Raw genomic sequence first — 21,957 nt, forward strand, 5'->3', positions numbered from 1 at the left:
AACGTGGTGTCACACGCGATGACGCTGTGATACATGCGACACCGTCACTTGGTCAAAGATGGGTTGTTGATACGGAAAGCAGGGTAACTCCACGCGAGCTGTGAAATCGTCATAAGCCCAAATCATACGGACACGTTGCAAGCGCGCCTGCACGCGATGCTGAGCGTCAGCGTCAGGCCGCAATGATGACCCAAGCTGAGACCTGCGAAGGCGACTACCGAGCGACAACTAAGGGCTAACTTAGAAGAAGCCACAAAACACGATACCCCGCCACCGAGATCCACAAGCCTCTACGAGGTCACACTCGGAAGACATGAAGCTTCACAACAATCTCGTTCCTTCACAAGATACACCCGACAAAGTACCCTGACCCCAACTGTGGCTATACTGCATGCCACGAGCCAGCAACGACGAAGCATATATATTCTGGTAATACCCCGTTCACGAATCAAGACGAGCAGCTTTTATGAAAAAAAAAAACAAAAAACCCAACCTACTCTGCCTCACTTACAGCAAGACATCGAGCAGACTACCAAGTGGATACTTGAAGGCCCACTCATCAGAGCCAGGCTGAATTCGTAGTGCGCTGCCTTGTGCACAACAGCGATTTCCTGCCCTGCAATAAGAAGCTGACCAGTGTGAGCTCACTCGTGCCTTTTCTTTTTTTTACCATGGTGCGAAAGCCAACAAGCGAGAGTACATCGTAAATAGTCCGACAGAGTTTTCAATCAATCAATCGAAACAGCCAATTGCCACGGACTTTGGTATACGACGCAGTAATTTGGGTGTACGACATCACTTGGAGAGAGGAGGAAGAATGATTTCTAGCTAGATTTTGATGATCAACACTAAATTCCAGGCCGCATGCTGCGCAATAATGTTGGGCTCGCGTGCTCTTTGGAGGCTCGGCTATACAGATCGGCCGCGATCCCTGACTATGCTGCGGGAAAAGAAAAAAAAATATTGCAAGAATGCTGTGGAACGTTGATACTGGTTTATGATGTTGCTTGAACGGCGCAAGTGACTATGAACGGTACTTTTTTTTTCTCTATACCCCACGCCCGGGGAGGTACTTATGCTTTTTTTTTTTTTTTCAGCCATCTCTTGTCATTTGACGGTGGTAGTGGTTAAAGAGGAAGAAGGCGCCTAATTTCTGCAGCGCGGTTGGGAGCACGGCGCAGTTCAGCATTACGCGCGTACAGCTATATATATACAGTTCCCTCACTCCTTCGATAAATGGACAACCGACGCGTCTGCGCCCGTGTAAATGCGAGCAACGTTCTCCTATTATACATGCCACGTGGTGAAGGTACATACATACAAACGCTCTGCTACGAAGAGTAACTGCCTTAGAATAGAAGGAAATATTTTTTGGCGGCAGCCATCTCCAAAAACGCGAGGTATCCAGCCTAACTAACTGTCATAACCCCTTTCTAGTATTGTAAGTTGATTTAACGCTCAGCGATTCCCACATTAAACACAGAGGTATAGCAAATTTTTTTTTGTGTGTGTGGTATATCCTCCCACATTCCAATTTCTTTCCTACATAATAAAAAAATTATTGCACCATAGTTCATACTAATTGTAACGGTACTTGAGCGTCCTTAAACGTGGACCACATAGCGTTCTGGTACGGGTCGTTTTGCCAACCGCACCAAACTGAGCAAAGACTGCAGTGGACCACGATGAAAAGACGTCCGTTCTCGTAACAACGCCAACATCGCCTTCTTCAATCATAAGCCCAAACTCCATAAGCGCGAAAATGCACGCGACAGCGACGAGCGACGCGACGTAGATCGGCGTCGCGCGATCAGTCGCTAGCGCAGGCAAACCTCATTCACGCGACGGCTTTGGCGAGCGAATTCCACTGTTGCTGGCATGAGGCCGTCAACTCGCACCAAGAAAACCGCGTAGCGAGCGGTATGCAATTTAAAAATAAGATATATTGTTGTGTAATGGAACGAAAAGTGTTTATTATTGCCTTGCAGCACTTTTTTATATGCACATGCGTAATAAACATTGCGTTATTTCTTGTTGCGCATACGTGACTCGGGCAGGGTCACGTGCGCCTATGTAGTCTTTGTCTGTTCCGGTTTTTCGCTATTGGCTGCTTGAGCCCAGCACTTCCGGGCGACGAGCGACGGTTTCCAAATCTGGAGAACCGAGCGATCGCGCGAAAACTACCCCGCGACACGTCGCGCGAACGCCCTGTTTCGTCGCTCATAGCGTCGCTCGTCGCGTGCATTTTCGCGCTTATGGAGTTTGGGCTATACGCTTAAACAAAACGCAGGTGAAATAAGCACAGTAAGGTGAGCTAAGCACAAACACACACGGTACACACAGACCACCCGCCCCCTCCTTGTTCCCTGTCCCCGATGAAAGAGCGCGCAATTCATCTCCGAGGGCGATGATCCATAATTCAAAAGGGGACGGCGTTTAGAGAAGCGGCCACAGCCGGCGAGCAAGCGCCGGTTCGAAGTCTATCCGGACGAGGAAGCACGCGGGGTACACGACCAACATAATTCGGTTGCCCTTCCGAGAGGGCCCGCTCGGCGTTGTTGCTCGCTGCGGTTACGTGCCAACAGCGCGGCAGGAGATCACGCAACCCGCAAAGGTGCGCGGCGATTGCCAACCCGTTACGCAATGTTCCGGTTTCCGGCTGCATCTTCCGCACTTCCGACGCCGCCGGCCAACGCCGATTCTCTGGGAAGGAGGAGACGCGGGGGCCCGCAGCGCGGCGTTAGTGGTGTGTGAGAGGAGGTGTACATGTAGACTGCAGGCGGCCCAATTGCGTGCAATTGTTTATCCCGTGTCTCAGCCGTGTAAGCGCTGGACCCCCTCCACTTTTCATTTCCGCTGGGCCCCCCGCCGGAAGTATACATACGCGGAGTTGTTCCGCGGATACATTTGGAGAGCCCCCGAGGAGAGAAATGCTTCGACTATCGATAACGGCCGAGCACTATACACCGTAGGGGGCGGGGGGGGGGGGGGGGGGGGGGTTGTTTCTTTTTCGATGGAAACCCACAATACCCCGGAAATAGCCGTGTCTGGTGACGTCAGACGCACTTACCCCGAGGACCGAGAACCGCCACAACATGAATGGGGTAAGGTTTCCTTCTTTTCGTAGTCCCACGCAATACTGAAGATGGCGGACCAGCTCGGGTCGCAAAGCCAATACTTCTTATAACTTGCTTGTACGTTGTACGGCACAGTGTATACAAAGTATAACGCACAACAAATAAGCCGCATATCTGTCCCGCCACAATCGCAGCTTCCGAGAGCCTTCCGAGAAACCGTGTCCCTCAGCATGCAGATGCGGCCTGCTGAATCGACAAGAGTTGCTGGTGAAGTCCTGGGGTGAACAGCGCGGCCCGCCAACGCACCCGATAGTCCTCATTGGAAAACACGTCCTCAGTCGTCAGTCAGTGCCAAATATATAGTGCTGGACAATCCCAGAGAATATGCGCATAGTGTGGCCCTATTGCACAATACTTGCATGAGTTCGTCGTATACAAATAGGGGTAAATGTGCTTCATAATTACGGCATTAGTGTAGGTGCCTGTTTTGTAATTTCCGTCATGTAACGGACTGGGAAGCATCAGTACAAAGCGCAAGCAACGAATAGACATTCCTGGTATACATGTATATTACGCCACACCGCATTGGTCTAGTGGTTATAAAGTACTCTCGGCTGCTGACCCGCAGGTCGCTGGATCGAACTCCGGCTGCGGCGGCTGAATTTTCGATGAAGGCGAAAACGCTGTAGTCTCGTGTGCCCAGATTCGGGGACATGGTGAACAACCCCCCAGGTAGTCGAAATTTTCGAAGCCCTCCACTATACGGCGTCTCTCATAATCATATGGTGGTTCTGGGACGTAAAACCCCACATATCTATCTGTCTAGTGACACGATTAGAGCAAGATCACGTGTGAATAAGACGCATGGCAACGTCAGCGAGAAAGAATGACCTCACGAAGATGCTCGAGTACAGCCGGAGTGTCAAAACCATTACGTACAATTGCACAGATGAGGTTTACGCAAGAACGGGTACCACGTCATCTGATAATGCCCCAGTACAGGACCGTTTAGTGCACGCGCATAACCCCTGTCACGGCCGGACTCGATGCTCCTTCCGCACGCTCCTTAAGGGGAGCGCCGGAGAAGGAGTCGAGTCCAGCCGTGCCCCTGTCTTATTGCTTGTACGTTGCTTATTGCTTGTATTCCTCCTGTCTTATTGCATTTAGTCTGCGTGTTTTTATTAGTTAAGGGTCATTGTGCGAGATCTATAAGAGTGAAATCCGAAAGCGTTCAAGCCTATTCCATGCGTTCGGTCGGTCTGAAGCAAATGTTTATATATTCTTTAGGGTTTAACGTCCCGCAATCACCACATATATGATTATCAGAGACGCCGTAATGCAGGGCTGCGAAAATTTCGACCACGTGAGGTTGTTTAACGTGCACCTACATTTAGGCGCCCGGGCCTGCAGAATTTTCGCCTCAATCAAAAATGCGTCCGCCGCGGCCAGAACATGTCAACAGTCGAGTGCTTTAGCCACTAGACCACCATGGAAGAGTGGTCTACACCAAAGGTAAGAAAACGACATACAAACTCAAGTGCGTACACACCTTATCAGTTTTCCTACCTGCCTTGTTATTGTTATTTTACCCTTTCCCGCCGGTAGAGGAGACAACTGCCTTTCTTATATCGGTGTTACACAAACACTTTCTATTGCGATCAAGGCCGATCTGGATCGAACTTTTTTATCGCGATCAACAAGTTTGTCGTCCGAGAGTCCTCAGAGCATTGGACTCCGCTAATTCGAATAAAGCTATAGGCGCAGACGTCAGCGAAATCGCGATGCGCAGATTGCGATCGTCTTGATCGCGATCTGACTTGACCGCGACTAAATGTGAAGCAGAAGAACCTGATCCGAATCTGGCCCAATACAGATCAGCCCTGATCGCGATCAAAAGTTCTCGTGTGACACAGGTATGCACTTGACTAGCACAACATACGTTTCGTGAAAAAAAAAAGGGGGGGGGGGTGGAAGGGAACGGAATGAAAGTGAAGAATACCTGAGCAATGCAAGCACCAGCTCTCCCACAAAGTTACCTCAGAAAATCTCATGCCTTTGCTCACAATTACCTCTACAGAAAATGAATGAAAGTTCGACAGAAAGTTAGGCATTTATTATTTATATGTGGGGTTTAACGTCCCAAAACCACCATATGATTATCAGAGACGCCGTAGTGGATGGCTCCGGAAATTTCGACCACCTGGGGTTCTTTAACGTGTCTTCCAAATCTGAGCACACGGGCCTATAAAGCATTTTCGCCTGCATCGAAAATGCACCCATCGCAGCCGGGTTTCGATCCCGCGACCTGCGTAGAAAGCGAGGAAGCATCTTTGCAAACGACACGCAAGGCGCCGTGCATATATATGGTCCGCTCTTTTCCCGCCATTAGCTGCCTCGCACTTGGCCGCTCAAGAAGCCGAGGTAATTTCGCGTGCAGCTCTGGACAGGAGGAGTGCCACGCCACATCCTAATCCCAGGCGGACGGCGCGCGCAGTCAAATTACGGCCGCGGAGATGGACTCGCGTTTGCGGTGGCGAACCGGCCTTTTCCAGCTGCACTTGCGGAAGGCCCGACCGAATTTTGCATTTAGCGAAAGCGGGAAAAAGGAGAGCTGCCGAACTGGGTTAATCGCGCTGACTACTATAAAGACCCGCACGTGGCGTTCGGGAGTGAACGACCGTGTCCAGTAAAAAAAGAGCGCGCACATTCCGAGGAGGGAGAAGAACGGGTGTTTCTTTCTTTCTTTCCTTGTATTTTTTTATGTTCCCTATGCAGGGCGTACACGCACTGGCAGTGAAACACGCATACAACGGGCACGCCAGCGCAACGCTTTGAGAGCACCTTGAGGAAAGCGACGACAGCACGTCTTTCTTGCTGCTCGTGTGGTTGTTCTTTCCTCTCGGCACCAGAGCAGACGCGGTTCCCCGTCTTTCGCGACGACGTCCCAGCAATAACAAAAGCCCCGCCACGGTGGTCTAGTGGCTAAGGTACTCGGCTGCTGACCCGCACGTCGCGGGTTCGAATCCCGGCTGTGGTGGCTGCATTTTCGATGGAGGCGGAAATGTTGTAGGCCCGTGTGCTCAGATTTGGGTGCACGTTAAAGAACCCCAGGTGGTCAAAATTTCCGGAGCCCTCCACTACGGCGTCTCTCATAATCAAATGGTGGTTTTGGGACGTTGAACCCCACAAATCAATCAATCAGCAATAACAAAAGCTTTTCGAGCTTTTGAATGCCAGGACATCGACATGGTTATCAGGAACGCCGTACGCATGCATGGGTGTCGGCGGAACATTGCTTTAACGGGTGCAAAGCAATGTTGCATCGCGGGTGGTGCAGGGTTGGTTGTGGTGGTAGTGGTTAGAAGATGAGAAAAAGGCACCTAATTTCTGCAACCCGGTCGGGAGCACGGCGCAGTGCCTGTGGTGGAGGGGGAGAACGCTAGTGCAGCTTGGGCGAAGGCAAGTGCAGGTGTAGCTTGAAGAGAAGGGGGGGGGGGGGGAGGGGACAAGTGCTCCTCTTGCACTCCTTTGCCGACACCCGTCAGTAGAGGGCTCCAGAAATTTCGATCAACTGCACGGTGTCCTTTTGAACAGGCACTACCACCACGCAGTACGGGGGTGGCAGTACACGGGCTTCTATCGATTCACCTCCACCGATATGCGACTACCACGACGGCCATCGAACCCGCGACCTTCCGGTCAGCAGCCGAGTACCTTAACCACTGAGTCACTGTGGTGGAAGGTAACTAGCAGGTACGCGTAGGCCGCAAGCGCCGTGCGTCGAGACAGCGCTGTGTTTGACGGCTCTTTTTGGGGGGACGAGGGAATGGGTTGTGACGGGGCGATATCTTTGTCATGGTCGTACGTGTCTTAATATTGTCTACCTCGAGTGCTTCCGGCATGGTCCGATCAATAACTTCTTCCCACCCAAACAACAAACAATGATTTTGTGAAAAACTCGAGAAAATTGAAGAGGTAACGGAAAGATAGAAGGTAAGTCAGCCAGGTGTGCGCTACCAGGATTGGGGGTGCACAACCTTAATTCAACTGAGCAGGGCTATGATAAAGTGATGTCATAATGAAAGGCTCACGAATATCTTGACCACACACGATTGAAAAGTATATATGTTATTTTAATTCAGCGACGTAGCCGGACATTTTGATCGTCAAAAGCGAGGGGGAGGGGGTCAATAATCCTTTATGTACCTATGTACAGTACAATCCACTGTTAAAGGAAACACTCGAATGCGCCCCATCAATATTCCTGGCCCTCGCAGAGCAAGTGGATAAGGAAACAATCTTCATGCACCTCAGTACTTCGTCAAGAGGAGTCAGAACTTCTAACCAACAGTAGTCTTACGCATATCTTAGCCGCTGTGCTTCCGTTAGATAGAGAAATCTAAACATGCTGCTCATCCAGGTGTTCCCTTTAACAATAGACCTGTCTGTACGTGCGCACGTTTGCAAGTGTGCGTGCATCTATATGCACACGCATACCTCGAAATGTTCGGAAAGGTTTGACCTAATCCAAAAAAAAAAAAAAATCATAACCTTGGTTTTTGCTTCAAATATTTCGTATAGACTGGCGAGATCAGCCTGGCGATCCGGGCTGGTAACCGCGTCACCAGTTTGTTTCTTTCCTTATCCTTTGGCAAATTGCATTTACGTTTGGTGTCACGTTTGCGCACCATTCCGTAGGTCCTTTGGGAAACGTCAGCAGTTGCGCAAACACGTTCGGATATCTTCCGATTGCAAGTTTCTCCAGCGGAATCTTCCTTTCGACTCCGAAGCACCACCACGATCTAACGAAATCTTCTACCCTCGTTGTCCGTCGTACTAGTGTAGCCGTTGTTCGCCTGCCGACATTAAGGATAGTCAATTCGATAGTGGTCACGGCCGCAGTATTTCAATGGAGGGGAAATTCCCGTGTATACTGTGCGACGTCAATGCACGTTAAAGGACACCAGATGGTGGATATTTCCCGAGTCCCGTCACAACCATATCGTGGTTTTTGGGACGTTAAATCACAATAATCATAAATATTATTATTATCTTCTGCCCACGTTGGCGCTTCCTTCGCGTGTTGTGCATATAGAGGAATGCGTATAGTACTTCGTCTGCTTTTTCAAACCTCGACACAGTTTTCCCCCTGCATGCGCCGGATGCGGAAATGAGGAAGTTCGGCGTTATACGGCGGCATATCGGCGTCGTTGGCTCTGATAAGGCCTTTTGGCAGTGCGACGCATCGAGCCTATATATGCGTCCGATCCTCTGCTTTCGCCTTCGGTAAAATGACTCAGCGATGATAGCGGACGCTGAAAGCGTTCTAGAAGTGGGGGGGAAGGGGGAGGGTGTTAGAGAGATCCTCTTCCTCTCACCGCTGCGTTCACTTCCGGGATGCAGTTCCGGATCTACTCGCAACATCTCGAAGGTTCCGTAACACGGTCACGACCGTGCATGCTGTACGCTTATGAAGAGAGGAAACGAAGTGGCTGAAGCCGAACTGTTGGAAATAGCTTGCCGCGACTGAGAGAGGGAATAGACGGAGTTTGTTGTAGATACTATAGACGTAACGTGAAAACCACTTATGTTTTGGTCCCCGAAGACCAAAGGAACCGGCATATAGGCGTGCGAAGGTTTCTCCGATTGAGGGAGGGGCATAGGCACTGGAACGATTGTGAGGCATTACACACTTCAAGATGGTTAAAAAAACAAACAAACAAACAGACAAATCCACGCATCTCCACGAAGTGAATCGTGACGGGTGGGCGGAGCTCTTCATTACACCCTTCCCTATACATGACGTACGGAACTGAAACACAGGGCATGTACGGAAGAAGAGCGTTAGGGTTAAACTTTATTCCGACGCATTTTATCGATGACGTTATTGGAGCGGAAACACTCTTCCGTGAATACATGCCCAGTTTGAGGCTTAGCCCCCCCCCCCCCCCCCCGCCCTTCTGGCCTCATTAAAAACATTTCTCTCAAAACAGCTCTTTCCATCACGTCCTGAAGACGCAGCCCTTGAATCGGCCTTCCCCGACACTCCCAGACGGGCCACAGCAGCTGCACAGGCGTGCATCCAAACAAGCGTTTTCCTTCTTTCCTTCCAGCCACGCCATATTGGGAAACGGATATACATACTCTGACTACCGATTAAAAGGCTAATCAATTAAGCCACTGGACGCGCCCGTTTGCTGTCGCGTGCCCGGTCCACGCGATATACACGCAATAAGGATGCCGTCGAAATAACCCGCGATGTTCCGCGGAGGAAAAGGAAGAAAGAAACGACTTCACGAGTCATGACTTAACGAGGAAAGAACGTCAGGCGAGTACGCCGAAGGGTTTCACCCCCCGCCCCCCCACCCCACCCCCCAACCCCCTGAGCACGCTCGGATTTGCGGCGGACTGGTGAGCGGACAAGGAGCGTAAGAAGCGAATGCAAAATGAAAAACAGCAAAAAAAAGCAAGTGAATGAGAAGTTGAGACTATACGGAGAGTCCGAGTCGCGAACGACAGTATCTGAAGAAATTCTCGCCGTCTCGGTATATACTTTTTGTTTCCTTTGGAGGGAGGCTTTCAAAGAAACTTCCTTCCCAGCGCTTCCTCGCGTTCCGCGCCGATGCGAGGAGAAGAATTGTTACGGGCGGCTCCTTCACGAAAAGCTAAACTTGCGGCACAAACTTTCCGTTTTGTGTTTGTTTATGAATAATATTTTTTTTTCTTTTTTTAACGCTCATTTCGGGCTTCCTTGCCCGCTCTGCGCGTAGTTTCCGTCTTCGCCCAAGCATCTGGTATCTCGCAAATTTTTTCTTTTCTTCTTCCTCAAGGCCTGCATAGGCAACCCGGCTTTTCCGGCACGTCGGACAGCGCGCAGGACACGCCTGCCAAGAGCGAGCCCGTGCAGGCCGGAAATAGACCGCTCGCGAGTGCGTTGTACATACGAGACCACTATAGACCATAGCGTTGTGTATGTATATTCACTCGGGTGTATACAAGGAGCGCCGCGAGGTGCAGTTCTCGTAAGCCTGGAGGCACCGCTCTCGGATGATTAACAATGTGCTATACGACGACGGTGTCGTGAAAACAAAAAAACGTCGTTCGATGCGCTCCTGCTCAGTTTCCCACTGACGGTTCGTTAACGCTGTCAAAAGACTGATCCGCCGCTGTTGTTCTTGGAACCAGCTTTCTTAACGCACCGATTGGGTCGGCGCGTGGATGGTCTGGTTGGGCCCTTCATTCAAATCGTCGCTGTATCCATGTATATACGCGCGGTGATGGTCAACGTTTCGTGTTGTACACACTCACCGAAAAAGCTTCGCAGGGAACCAGTCTCGCTACTTTGCTCTAAGACGCGGGTTTGCTATATACTTGGACAAGTGTTCGAAGTTTCGCCCTTCGGTACTTTTCATGTAGCATCGGTACTTTACGGCCGCAATTGTCGTGAAAAACGTGCTTGACGCTCTTTTAACAATGTCGGGAAAAGTATGACAAAAGTACGGGACAGGCATGGCGCCCGAAGGCAATGGGAGGCAGCAGCCCCAGCAGCCCCACCCCTACCCTCACTGTACGATAATAGCGCATGAATACAGAGACCCCAATGACACGACGAGTGTGTCCAGTCGTACACTTTGGACATGACATCACATTCGGATGTGAAGATGCCGAAGTTACGACATGGAGGATTCTGGCCTCATGCTGGGCCAGCATCCATGGATATGTGGATGCTGGGCGATAGATGGGAAGATGCTGGACTGTACACCGACCACACTCTCGAACGACGTCCTCCGCTAGAGGCCTAAAGCGACTCCACTGGTGCTATTCAGAGCATTGTCAAATCCCGCCACTGATCAACTCCGATTGGCCCAAAGGCCTCTCATGGTTGGCTTGAAATGCCATCATAACGAAATTCGACAATGGCAGAATTTGATGGAGCCTCGAACAATAAATAAGGAGCCAATATTTGTTGAAGCAACTAAACCTGATTGCGAGGAGCCAAACAAGAACGCGGTGGTACAATCTCGGAACTGAATAAGTGTAGACGCTTCATAAGCCCCTGCGTAAATCACGGGGGTGTCAGGAGGGGGGGGGGGGTTCCTTCTGCGCTCGTGTTCAGATCGGGGGGGGGGGGGGGCACCTCTTGCATGTGTCCCACCTATAGATTTATCTTTCAAACACCATACATTTTAACAGCTCGCGTGTTTAACATAGTGTGGTACAATTTTTTTAATGCCTGTTTATCCGCAGAATCTATAGGACCGTGTTCGATATACCCCTCAGCTGCAGCGACACCATGGGAATCGCAACAGCCGCTGGACCACTTTCGAAGAAAACTCGCTAGGTCAGTGCTATCACGCAGTGCAATTTGAAAGGGTGATTTTAATCCCCGTATATAAATGAAAATATACACGAACTTACTGCCGTGGCAAGTTCGTGTATGCAACCCCGCTGGTGTATTTTTTCTCTGGATTTACGCCGGTGTTCGTTCGAAACACTTGGAGGAAGTCTTCCGAAGAAGAGAAACGTCGAGTGATCTGGTCGCGTGACCGCATGAGTCACGTGGTACGTGCACGTGGATCGGATTTCCTCGGAGTCACCTCACTCTGAGAGAGAGAGAGAGAGAGAGAGAGAGAGAGAGAGAGAGACGCAAGCCCACATCTATGTAAGTCGATATAAATATCGTGGCACTGCAAGCCACGCGCCACTTGTCGCGACATTTATATAGATATACACCCACAAGGTATCGCATGCGATGAGCCGGCGGGTACGGCCAAGCTCTCCCCGATGCGCCCAGGAAAACCAGGAAGGCACAAGGATATGTGTGTATACGGGACTTCGCCGAGCGTCGTGGGCCAATGCGTCGACGACGTCGCACGTTGACGACGACGGCGACATCGTGACATCCCTGGGGCTACAACGACGTTTCCTACACGGGCACGCGACAGGCCCGTTAATAGGACGCCCCCTCCCCTAGCCCCTGCATGCCACGCAGAAAACGTCCCTTTGTCGTCGTCCTCTTCTCGCGCTATATCTATCGTCACATCAACCAACGTCACACGCGGAAATCTGTAAACGTCATAAGCGCAGTTTCCCCGACGTGTACACTCCTACGAGAAACAGGCCCGTTATATATATATATACTGTGGACTGTATTTTTTTCTTTCTTTTCAGGTCACTCTCCTTTATCACGCCAGCTATACGCTTTAGTTGACACTGTAAGAAAGACAAAAATTGGCGCGAAATGCTACGCGGAGTGTGTGTGGTGTGTTTTTCGATGGCCGAAAGTGTAGTGACGCCATCGGGGCTCCGTCGAAGTTATCGAGTTACGTAAGAGGCACGCAGCCTCGCGAAGATTAAGCGCGAAGGAAAGCCTTATACGCACGGAGAAGCGTCGATTGCCGAGAGACGACTGAAAACGTCGTTCTCACATGTGCAGCAACAACCACAACTGTAATCTATACTGAAGTTCTTTGCAGGGAAGACTTTGGGAATGTTACCCAGTGCAATGCTACAGCTGTACAGGGTACTTTTTTTTTCGGTTTCCTGCGGTACAGCTTACCGGCATTGACAAACACAAGCAAAACAAGCCTACGAACGTTACTGTGGTCGGGCCTAGGCACTCCGGATTTGCCTCGGCTTGCCTCGTAGTGCGTCGACAATGGCTTCTATAGCGATCGCCGGTGACCACATCATCGCGACACAAATTGACATTGAGACACTCAGGACACGTTTCAGACATATTTCTCGGACACCCTGCCACCACCTAGCCCCTTTACCAGCAGACACATCACGTTCGTCATTTTTTTTCCAAACGGTCATCACATATCGCGACTCTTTGTCAACATGCTTCACACCCGCCGCCAGGCCTTCGACTCCTCCTTGGTGCCTGACTCAGGCTAACATCAGGCTAACCATACCTGGCATCCAGAAAAAAGCAGATATGTCGTCACCTGCTCCTAGGCAGCTTGCTCTGCTCTTGTTATACGAGACGTATCAAGGCTGTATACACGTATACACCAACAGCTCCGTTTTACAGAACAGTGCAACGGCATCTTTTGTTATACCAATAAACGCCACAACAAGCAAATTCAAGATCTGCCACCTTGCGACATCAATGGAAGCGGAGCTCACAGCTCTTCGTGCCGCAATGCGTTTCATTAGTGATCAACAGCCAAAAAAAAAATGGACAATTTTCAGTGATTCTAAGGTGACTCTGCAATCCCTTCTATCATTTTCACGCCACGGCCCGTACGAACAACTGGCGTTCGAGACTGCAGAAAATACTCACCATTTAATCGAGAAACGACATCAAATAGCCTTTCAATGGCTTCCAAGTCATTATGGAAAAATTGACAATGAACGAGCCGATCGAGCTGCCATTCTGCCCGTAATGAAAGGACTCAAATAACAATTCCGTTCTCCAAAACTGACGCTACACAGAAACTCCGCATGCCTGTTCGCAAGCGCACCACGTCGCAATGGAACGAGTCACATTTCACCAACGCACGATTATGTACCTTATACCCAAGTCTTCGAATCCCCCCAAAACTCCGCCGACGAGATGCGACTATGCTGTGCAGGCCATGGTTGGGTGTCGCATTTACCAATTCGTGCGCGTTCCGCGTAGGAATGGCCGACACTGGTGCATGTGACCATTGTGGCAGTGACGAAACAACTTGGCATTTTCTGTGCAAATGCCCCCAATACTTTTCGCAGAGACAGTCACTCTGCAATGCACTAGACGAACTGGACAACCAGACTCTTTGGAAAGAAAGAATCCTGCGCTACCGACAGGACTTTACTTCGCAGAATAAATCTGTGAAGGCGGATCGGAACGCCCTGCATTTTTTTCTCAATTTATTTTATATATCTCTATCTCTATCCTCTTTTCGACTCTCATTTCCCCACCCCTGTACAGAGTAGCAAACCGGTTCTTCCAGGTTAACCTCCCTGTTTCTTCCTTTTATTTATTTTTAAAATAAATATGCCCCACAAGTAGCAAGTCACATAGCTGTGCAGTACGCCCTTGACCGGGCCAGGAGTCCTGCTGGTTCTAACGTGGCAGCATTTAGGCGAGCTCTCCAGCCCTGTACAGAACATTCAATAATGTTTATTCCTCCCCCCCCCCTTCCGCTTCAAAATATCAGCCACACAAGGGTCTCCTAATAATCCACTGCGGGGCGACAGACACAGCCAGTCGCGTCAGAGAGAATAATCAATCCGGACAAAAGCAGCGTTTAGAGCATACGCAAGATACATCTAAAAAACTTTGCAAATGAGTCCGTTCAAGATTCATTACAGCGTTAGCGTACTGTATATGTATGCGGAGAGGGCAGGGGCGATGCCCGCCTGGTGGACGAAATCGAGGGAAGCCTAAATGCGCGCATGGTTGACCATTACGGGGGGAGGGTCGTAAGTTTCATCGCAGCCTCCCCATCTCCTCCTAACTCTCCACCGCTTTGCCCTTTTTGGTCGACGCCGATAGAAAACGAGCTCTGCAATGGATACAAAACTATAAACATGAATCCATCGGTGCCCGGCTTTCCAGGCATTTTTTTTTTTTTTTTGGTGGAGCGCAAATGTCATTTGTCCTTATCGCTCAAAGTTATGTGCAACCATGAACCTTCTCATTGAAAATTGACACTGAGTAAACGCTCGTGACAGCACAGCCCCCCCCCCCCCCCCCCCCAATGTTAGGGGTAAGGGTTGACGAGGGGGCGCTGCCATCTGGTAACCGACGCCTCTAACAACAGCTTAGTATATTACGTGGCACGTTACATGGCTGTAGTTATGTGCATCGACTTTCGCAAGAAGCTCGGCAGGCGCCAGTCACATACACTTAAAACTCATTTCGGCTGTACTTACGTGGTGGTATAGTATGGACGCGCTGTAACGTGCAGCCATAAATAGTCCGCACTATCTTCCATATATGTCGTATACACATAAGGAGCATCAGAGCATCGGCAAGGTACAACTTGCCGATGCTATAGAGATTTGCAGGAAGCGGATGATGCCTGTTGCGCATATATACGTGTCAATCGTGCTCACGGGTTCTCATCCCGTCGGGCCAGGTAATAAACGTCTGCGCACGCGCCGCAGGCCGTCATCGTGACCCGGTACGCGCGATCGCGTCACGTCCGTTCGCGTGGCTTCCCTATTAAAGATTACGCAAAGGAACGACAGCCGGCTTAAGACGTACGACGTTCGAATGCGGCAGTTACGGCCACCGAGCAGGTCTCGCAGTGTATGTAGCATAGCACGCTGAGCGCGGACAGAGGAAGAAGTTCGGTGACAGCGCACGCGTGGTGTGTGTGGACAACCGCTTCGTGAGTTGCTCCGAACGAGGGCATTGGAAGAAAGAAACGTTCGGTATTTGCATGATGACGATGAAGGATGACGATCGTGTTTTGAGAAGCGCCGTTGTGGACTGAATGATACCTACTCCGTAAGCGTCGTATATATGGGGTGTTACTTCTCTGAAGAAACCATGCGTCTAGTCAACATCGCGCGTTACGATCCATTACAGGTGTCGTAGCCTGGAAAGCGGAGGGGTAGGCAAGGGGTTTAAGGAAGGGTTTGTTTACACTAGGTCAACACGTATTTTCTACCACGCCAGTGTGATGGACTGTGACTGACTGCGTGCTTGTGTCTCACAACAGACACACATTAGACAGCACATATTCACTATCTTTCTCTCCCTTTCGATCTCCCACATCCCTTTCCCACCTGTAGGGTATGAAACCAATTATGCTGGACTGGTCGACCGTTCTACCTTTCTCTCTCTCTCTTTCTCTACCATTTGTTCTCTCTTCCAACTTCTTCCTTGCTCCCTCTATTACTGACCTTTCTTTTTCCCTTTCCAATCAACTCCGCGCGGGGTAAATAACCTTCCTGCCTTCTGCATTTCTTTCCTCCCTTACTTCCTCAGGAAACAATATCGGCAACTTTCAGTCATTTAGCCATCTTTATCCCGAAAATTTTGCGGCTACGCTATACTAGCACTCACGTTAGGTCAGAGACGTCAGTTTCATCACCACAAGGTGTACAGTACCAAATGCGTACGCACGAGGAGAGGGGGGCGCACTCTTCCAGTCACATAATTGGGGGAGGGGCAAAGACAACCCCATACAATCGGCGAAGGGGGCGCTGCGACAAACCTATGACCCCCCCCCCCCCCCCCCGATCCTTTGAAGGGGAATCATGCGCACAACTATGTACAGTACGATGCGCACGAAGTGTGCGATGACGATGACGATAATGATGACAATAATATATTTTGTTTTACGTGCCAAGACTTGAATATGATTCTGAAGGACGCCGTAGTGGAGGGCTCCGGCAATTTCGACCATCTTGGGTTGCGCTGACATTTGGACTTGCACTGACATCACACATGTGCACACGGGCCTACAGTATTTCGCCTCCAAGGAAATGCGAACGCCTCGACCGGGATCTCGCCCGCAACTCTCGGGTCGGTACCCGAGCAACGTCGCCACAGTGTCACCAGGGCCGCAAACGCCGCTGCTTGTAGTAGCAGAGTAAATACGGTACTCAGATTGCTTTGACGCTCATCATCGCCGGCGTCACGGCGCTGACCGTTGCGGGCCTAAGAGGCGTAACAAGACATTGTCTTCGGTGACAAGCAAAGAAAGCAAGGAATCGTCTCGGACTGACCCCTCGCGGCGCACGGGAGGAGCTTTTCCGGTTCACTTCCGCGTCCCGACCCTTGCGACCGCGAACCAGTTCGCTACGCCACCACGGACGACGACGCGAAATGCAGAGAGAGAGAGAGAGAGAGAGAGAGAGAGAGAGAGAGAGAGAGCGATGGGCGAGCTGCAGCTAAAGCAGGCGCGCCCTAGCAAGTTTGTACCGAAAATAATAATAACAACAAAGTTGGCGTTGAATACGACGCGCTGCAGACGCGCAGTGCGAAGGATATCGTGTAGTGGCATAGCCGCCGTCGTCTTGAGTGATTCGCCTGCTAATTAGGATTAAAGGTAACAAGCAAACAGGTATTACAACTCACACTGGGCCTTCATAAACAGTGAGCCACTGAACACGGCCATTGAGCGGTATCAACAGCAAAGCGGCAATTTTCGTTACCAAAGGAGAGAAGCGTATGGGTGGTACATCGCCATATTGAGTAATGCGCTGCCTAATTCGTATTAAGGGCGACAAACAAGTATGGATTAACAGAAATTCAGACCGGGATACACGTGGACGCTATCTCGAAGGATGGGCTGTTTAAAACGAACGAAGAAAGACAAAACTAGTAGGGAGTAATAGAAGTTTCATCTCGGGTATCCCCGGAAATTTCAGTGGACTGTGACTGCGGTTATCAAGCTGTATCGTGTGCAAGACGACAAGGTTTCTTCGAAGCGGAGGTATACGGTAAGCGAGATACAAGGCGATTACAAAATACGGGATACGCACGCTAATGCCATCAAGTTCGATTACGCTTCCCTGAAAGCGTTCAAATACGAGCAACCAAGTGGCATCTTAAGTTGGCAATTAGTCAAGCCTGGTGTCCCTCTACAATGAGTAACTACCCCTCGCCTCCCCAAATGAGTTCCAGTGTTTTTATGTGCCTTTAAAGCACGCCCTCAGCTCTTCGCTTTGCTTTCACCGCTGTGAAGGTGGGAAAAGGTTCTGTCCTTCGGTTCACTTCTTCATTTTTCTCAAGCGCCCGCAAAGGCTGTAGAGTCGTGAAGAAACCATTGAACTAACAACGTGGTTGGAACTCGACTCAACGGCGCACGATACGCCCTTGACAGACGAGGACCCCTCTTGAGGTCATCGGCCTCAAACGCACATTAACCCGAATTGAGCGGCGAATAATTTAAGGAAAGCCACCATGGATACACGGACGTAGAAACGACGTCGAACCCTACGAAAACTCATTGTGAGCCACAGGCGTTTCGACAATGATTGATCGATCGATAGATCGAATGTTTACCTGTTGAAATGAAAGACATCGACTGTGGAAGAGAGCATAATAAAGGCCACCGGATGAACTTTCGCCACCAGCAAGTTCCAACCTGCGTTTGGATGCACGATGCATTACGCCTTCATGTCCACCGGTAATCGAGGGCGACTACACGCACTTTTCAGCGCGACGCCACCACAGCCGAGCACATGCGGCAGTTGCTACTACGCGACGTCGTCTAAACCAAGTCAAAAACGCAGAATCGCTTACGCGTGTACAGAAGCGGACCAACAGCTGTGCGAAAGCAAGACAGTGTTAACACTGTGTTTTTGTGTTTCCTTTTCTTAGCGTGATGACGCGTGTTCACAATTCGTTTGCGTATACGCTGAAGAGCAGAGCAAAGCTAATCGGCAAAGCGCGGTCTACTCTGCAGTCTCGCGGGAAGGCCCCACTTCGGTCTAGTTTTGGGGTACCCCAAAACAAACCAGGATAATCGCTCAAGAGGAAAACATCGACGCTAACGTAGAAACTGGTTCAGCGAGCCAATTAACTAACTAGCACGTCCTCTAGAGAGGCCGCTGAATCAACGCAGTTCTTTCTCGCGGCGAGTGGCACACAAAGCGCGAAGCAACAGACGTAACGCTATCACGCAGTTAACCGTATATATAGGATCTTCGATCCAAACTCGTCGCTGAATTGATGTCACAAAACTCTTCTGCCACTCTCTCGCGTCCAGGTTTATAGTGCAAGATTGCGGGAGCCCAGCTTAACATGCAACTCCAGTAAAGGGTCTGCAAAGGGCTGAACTCATGAGGATATCACTAAAGCCAAATACCAGTAATAGTCTGGTTCCGCGGGCACGCTTGGCTAATCTCGGTTGCGACAGACCTCAGTTTAAGAGCAGTGAACTAGACTCCGTCAATCTTCCGTTAACTCGACTTACACCGGTTGCGTGTTCAGCCAACACCTATTGTGCCCTGCTAATTCTTCCGCGAAGAGAGATCCCAGGCATAGCAGCTTCTTTTGCAGTCATGGACGTTGGCAGGATTTTGTCTGGGGAAGGGGGGGGGGGGCGAGTTGTATTGTACTGGGCACGGGGGAGGGTGAGAAGGGAAGAGTTGCCCGGGCGTGACAGAAGTTCTGCTGTGGCTGGAAGGGGGCAAGTGTCCCTTCGGCAATCCCCTGCCGACGTGCATGCATGCAGCTATCTTTTCCGGTTTAGTGACCCGAAGCAGCAACTTTTTTTTTGTGCACTGCAGAAGTCTCCCTCGTAAACACTGGGCGCTGTCCCAGTCCAGCATTTAGAGCCTCTCCTCACCTGCTAGGACGGCGAACCCCACCGAACTGAACGTACTAAGCACGAGTCACAATACAAATGTCTAAAGCAATCTTTCAGGCAAAGATGAAGCTCCTGGAGGTAGCCTTTAACGTCACATGCGGAAGCGTTCGCCCCAGCAACACCCAGTGTTCATGGGCCTCAGTGAATAGAATGGGTGTCAGTGGAACAAAGCCCTGTAGCATCGCAGTGAGGACAGTGAAGGGGGGGGGGGGGGGGGGGGCTTGTGATTCAGGGGAGGGGGCAAGTGCCCCATCTACACCCCCTGCGGACGACCACGTACGCCTATGGTCCAGAATTTTTCGTCTTTCAGCCTGTAACCCGTACGCTGAAGTCTCGGTGTCACTGTGCAGTTGAAAGCATTCGCCCACCGAACCAGCACCCCCGTCGACTAGCTCTCACGTATAGCACCCAAAGGGTGTTGACCGAAACGACCTTCCTAGGTGTCGAGGCAACCCCATTGAGACCTCTTGCATTTCGTCGCGTTCCGTCCTTCTCTGCGAAACGACACGGTTGGATTCGTTCCAACCGCGACAGCTTACACCGTGCGAGTCACACGCCGTATTCATTCGGTCAGAGCCTCACCCACTCCGACTGTGCCAAATCAAAGAAGTTTTGAAAAGTGCTGACTGAAACAGACCGCGTCAGCACCTACCATTTCAATCAACACTAATGGTAAGCACTCGCAGATGGTGTACAAATTTAGAGTTGCGTACACTGATCCACCAGCTGTTTATGATTTCGTCGGGGCTCCGCTATGCGCCCGCCTATAGGTCAAAAGCTCATTTCGTATTTTAACTCCCTTACTTATGAAGTCATTATTACCATATGACTTCATAGTGTCGCCAGACCTATTTTATTTCATTCTTCTACACCACCTGGAAAATCCGCAGGCATTGTCCTAAGATGAAACAGGCTGCTAGGACAATACGCTAGAAGACCTCAGAGCAGCGCGTCCCAGCGTTGCTCTTTCAGAGAAAGATCAGAAGATTTTCGTGCCACGCGCCATCCCTCGTTTCTTTCATCTTATGCGCGCGTTATTTTAGTTGTAATTAACACCACTATTTTCCTCTTCCCAACTACACAGTAGAAGAACAAAACTTTATTTGCGAAAAAGACTGCGTTGCCGCTAAAACTGAGCAACACCACGTGGTCGGGCTCCTATTACATGGCACCATCCTTTCAGCTCTCCTGACAAGCCTCGGAAAACCGGAGATTACGTCTGGTTACTATCCCTCTGCTGCTGTATTTCCTCTTTGCCTCTCAGTTCTGGCACCCTTCCATTTCATTCTCAACTGCAGTTAGTATGAACACAAGTTTGCGGGTTTCGAGCATTCGTTTTAGGGTAAACAAAAAAACTAAAACAAAAAAGGATGTACTCGTGGGAAAAAATTTAGCGTGACTTCGTGGTGTATACCTAACGTGTGTTCACTGCTGCCTGTCAGGGAAGCCACGGCATTCCAGACGCTGCTTGTGGGGTCGATAGATCCGACGTCGAAGACTGATCGATAGATGGATGGACTGCACCATTTACGATAGGCCGCCGGCTCACGTTATTTTACAGTGAAGTGTTATCTTCATGTATAGTGAATGACTAAATTTCGCTCATGCCTCAATTTCAGCCATCAATCGGATGATACCCTTTAGGTTATTCCCGCCTGCTGAGGTGGTGTACACGCTGAAAAAATCAGCCCCCATTGCTTTGAACTGTAGGATGAAGCCTTTTACAGATAAGTGTTCAGGTGTTCAGCTGCATCCTCTTGCGTGCGCTTATCCCTTCATTCTTGGCTGTGTACGTAATGACACGCAATACTCTTGTCCTGGAACCCAGCAAATAGTGACAGCCCGGCATTCCGAAACATGCGCGCCCAGTAGCACTCAAACATTCAAGAAAGCCACTCAGTTTTCAACACGGGTCTAGCAGCGGGTGCGATGTCAGGCGAGGATTCGCCGCTTTTCCCATGGCATAGAGCCCCAATGTGAACGCCTTACCTCTGCGTCCTCGTCGGGACAGGGTCGCACGGTCACCGCTTCGTTGACGTTCTCCAGTGACATGGTCCAGAAGGACATCGTTGCTGGCGGTTTGGTTGCACCCTTGGAGGAGTACAACAGAGCGGTTGAAAAATCCCTCGGGCAGTCGACGGACGTACGCAACGGGCCACGGAAGGAAGAAGAATATCACACAACACCGGTCGCCCCCTCGCACGCCCCGAGAAGCACGAAAGGAAAAAAAAATAATATCGAAGTGGTGTTCTCGTCGAGCTGAGATTACGCCGTCTCCCGAAGTGTGGCAGAAAGGTTCACACAGGGTAGCGGAGCGCGCGGCTGCCTGTTTTCCTTCAAAGGCGTGCGCAACGAGTCTTCAATCACAGGACCGGTGGCTGCATGGCTGTTCGGTCGGTCGGGCTGCTCGGTGCTGCGACGGGCTCCCTTCTTCGGCGTCCTGGAAGCGAGCGGGTGGCTGGTTGGCTCGCCGGTCGGCCCGACTTTTCGGTCCGGGTCAGTCGGGCGAGGGGGTCACTGCGCGTCAGAGTGGAGGGGAGCATTATAAAACCGTCAAGTACCGGTGTGGCGGGAGCGGGAGGGAGAGAAGAGAGTAGCGAAGGAGCTAACGGGACGCG

General features: G+C 50.6%; 1 protein-coding gene across 1 annotated transcript in view; it reads right to left on the reverse strand.

Moving 5' to 3' along the window:
* The window catches only part of LOC119181391 (tetratricopeptide repeat protein 39B), a 139,451-nt gene extending 117,874 nt beyond the window's left edge, over positions 1 to 21,577 (reverse strand). The window contains exon 1 of the mRNA XM_037432618.2: positions 21,329 to 21,577. Coding sequence (XP_037288515.2) covers positions 21,329 to 21,406 — 78 coding nt within the window. The 5' untranslated portion in view covers positions 21,407 to 21,577. The remainder of the gene's footprint in view (positions 1 to 21,328) is intronic.
* Between the last annotated feature and the right edge of the window lie 380 nt (positions 21,578 to 21,957).

This window comes from Rhipicephalus microplus, chromosome 10, assembly GCF_043290135.1.
Source record: "Rhipicephalus microplus isolate Deutch F79 chromosome 10, USDA_Rmic, whole genome shotgun sequence".
NCBI lineage: Eukaryota > Metazoa > Arthropoda > Arachnida > Ixodida > Ixodidae > Rhipicephalus > Rhipicephalus microplus.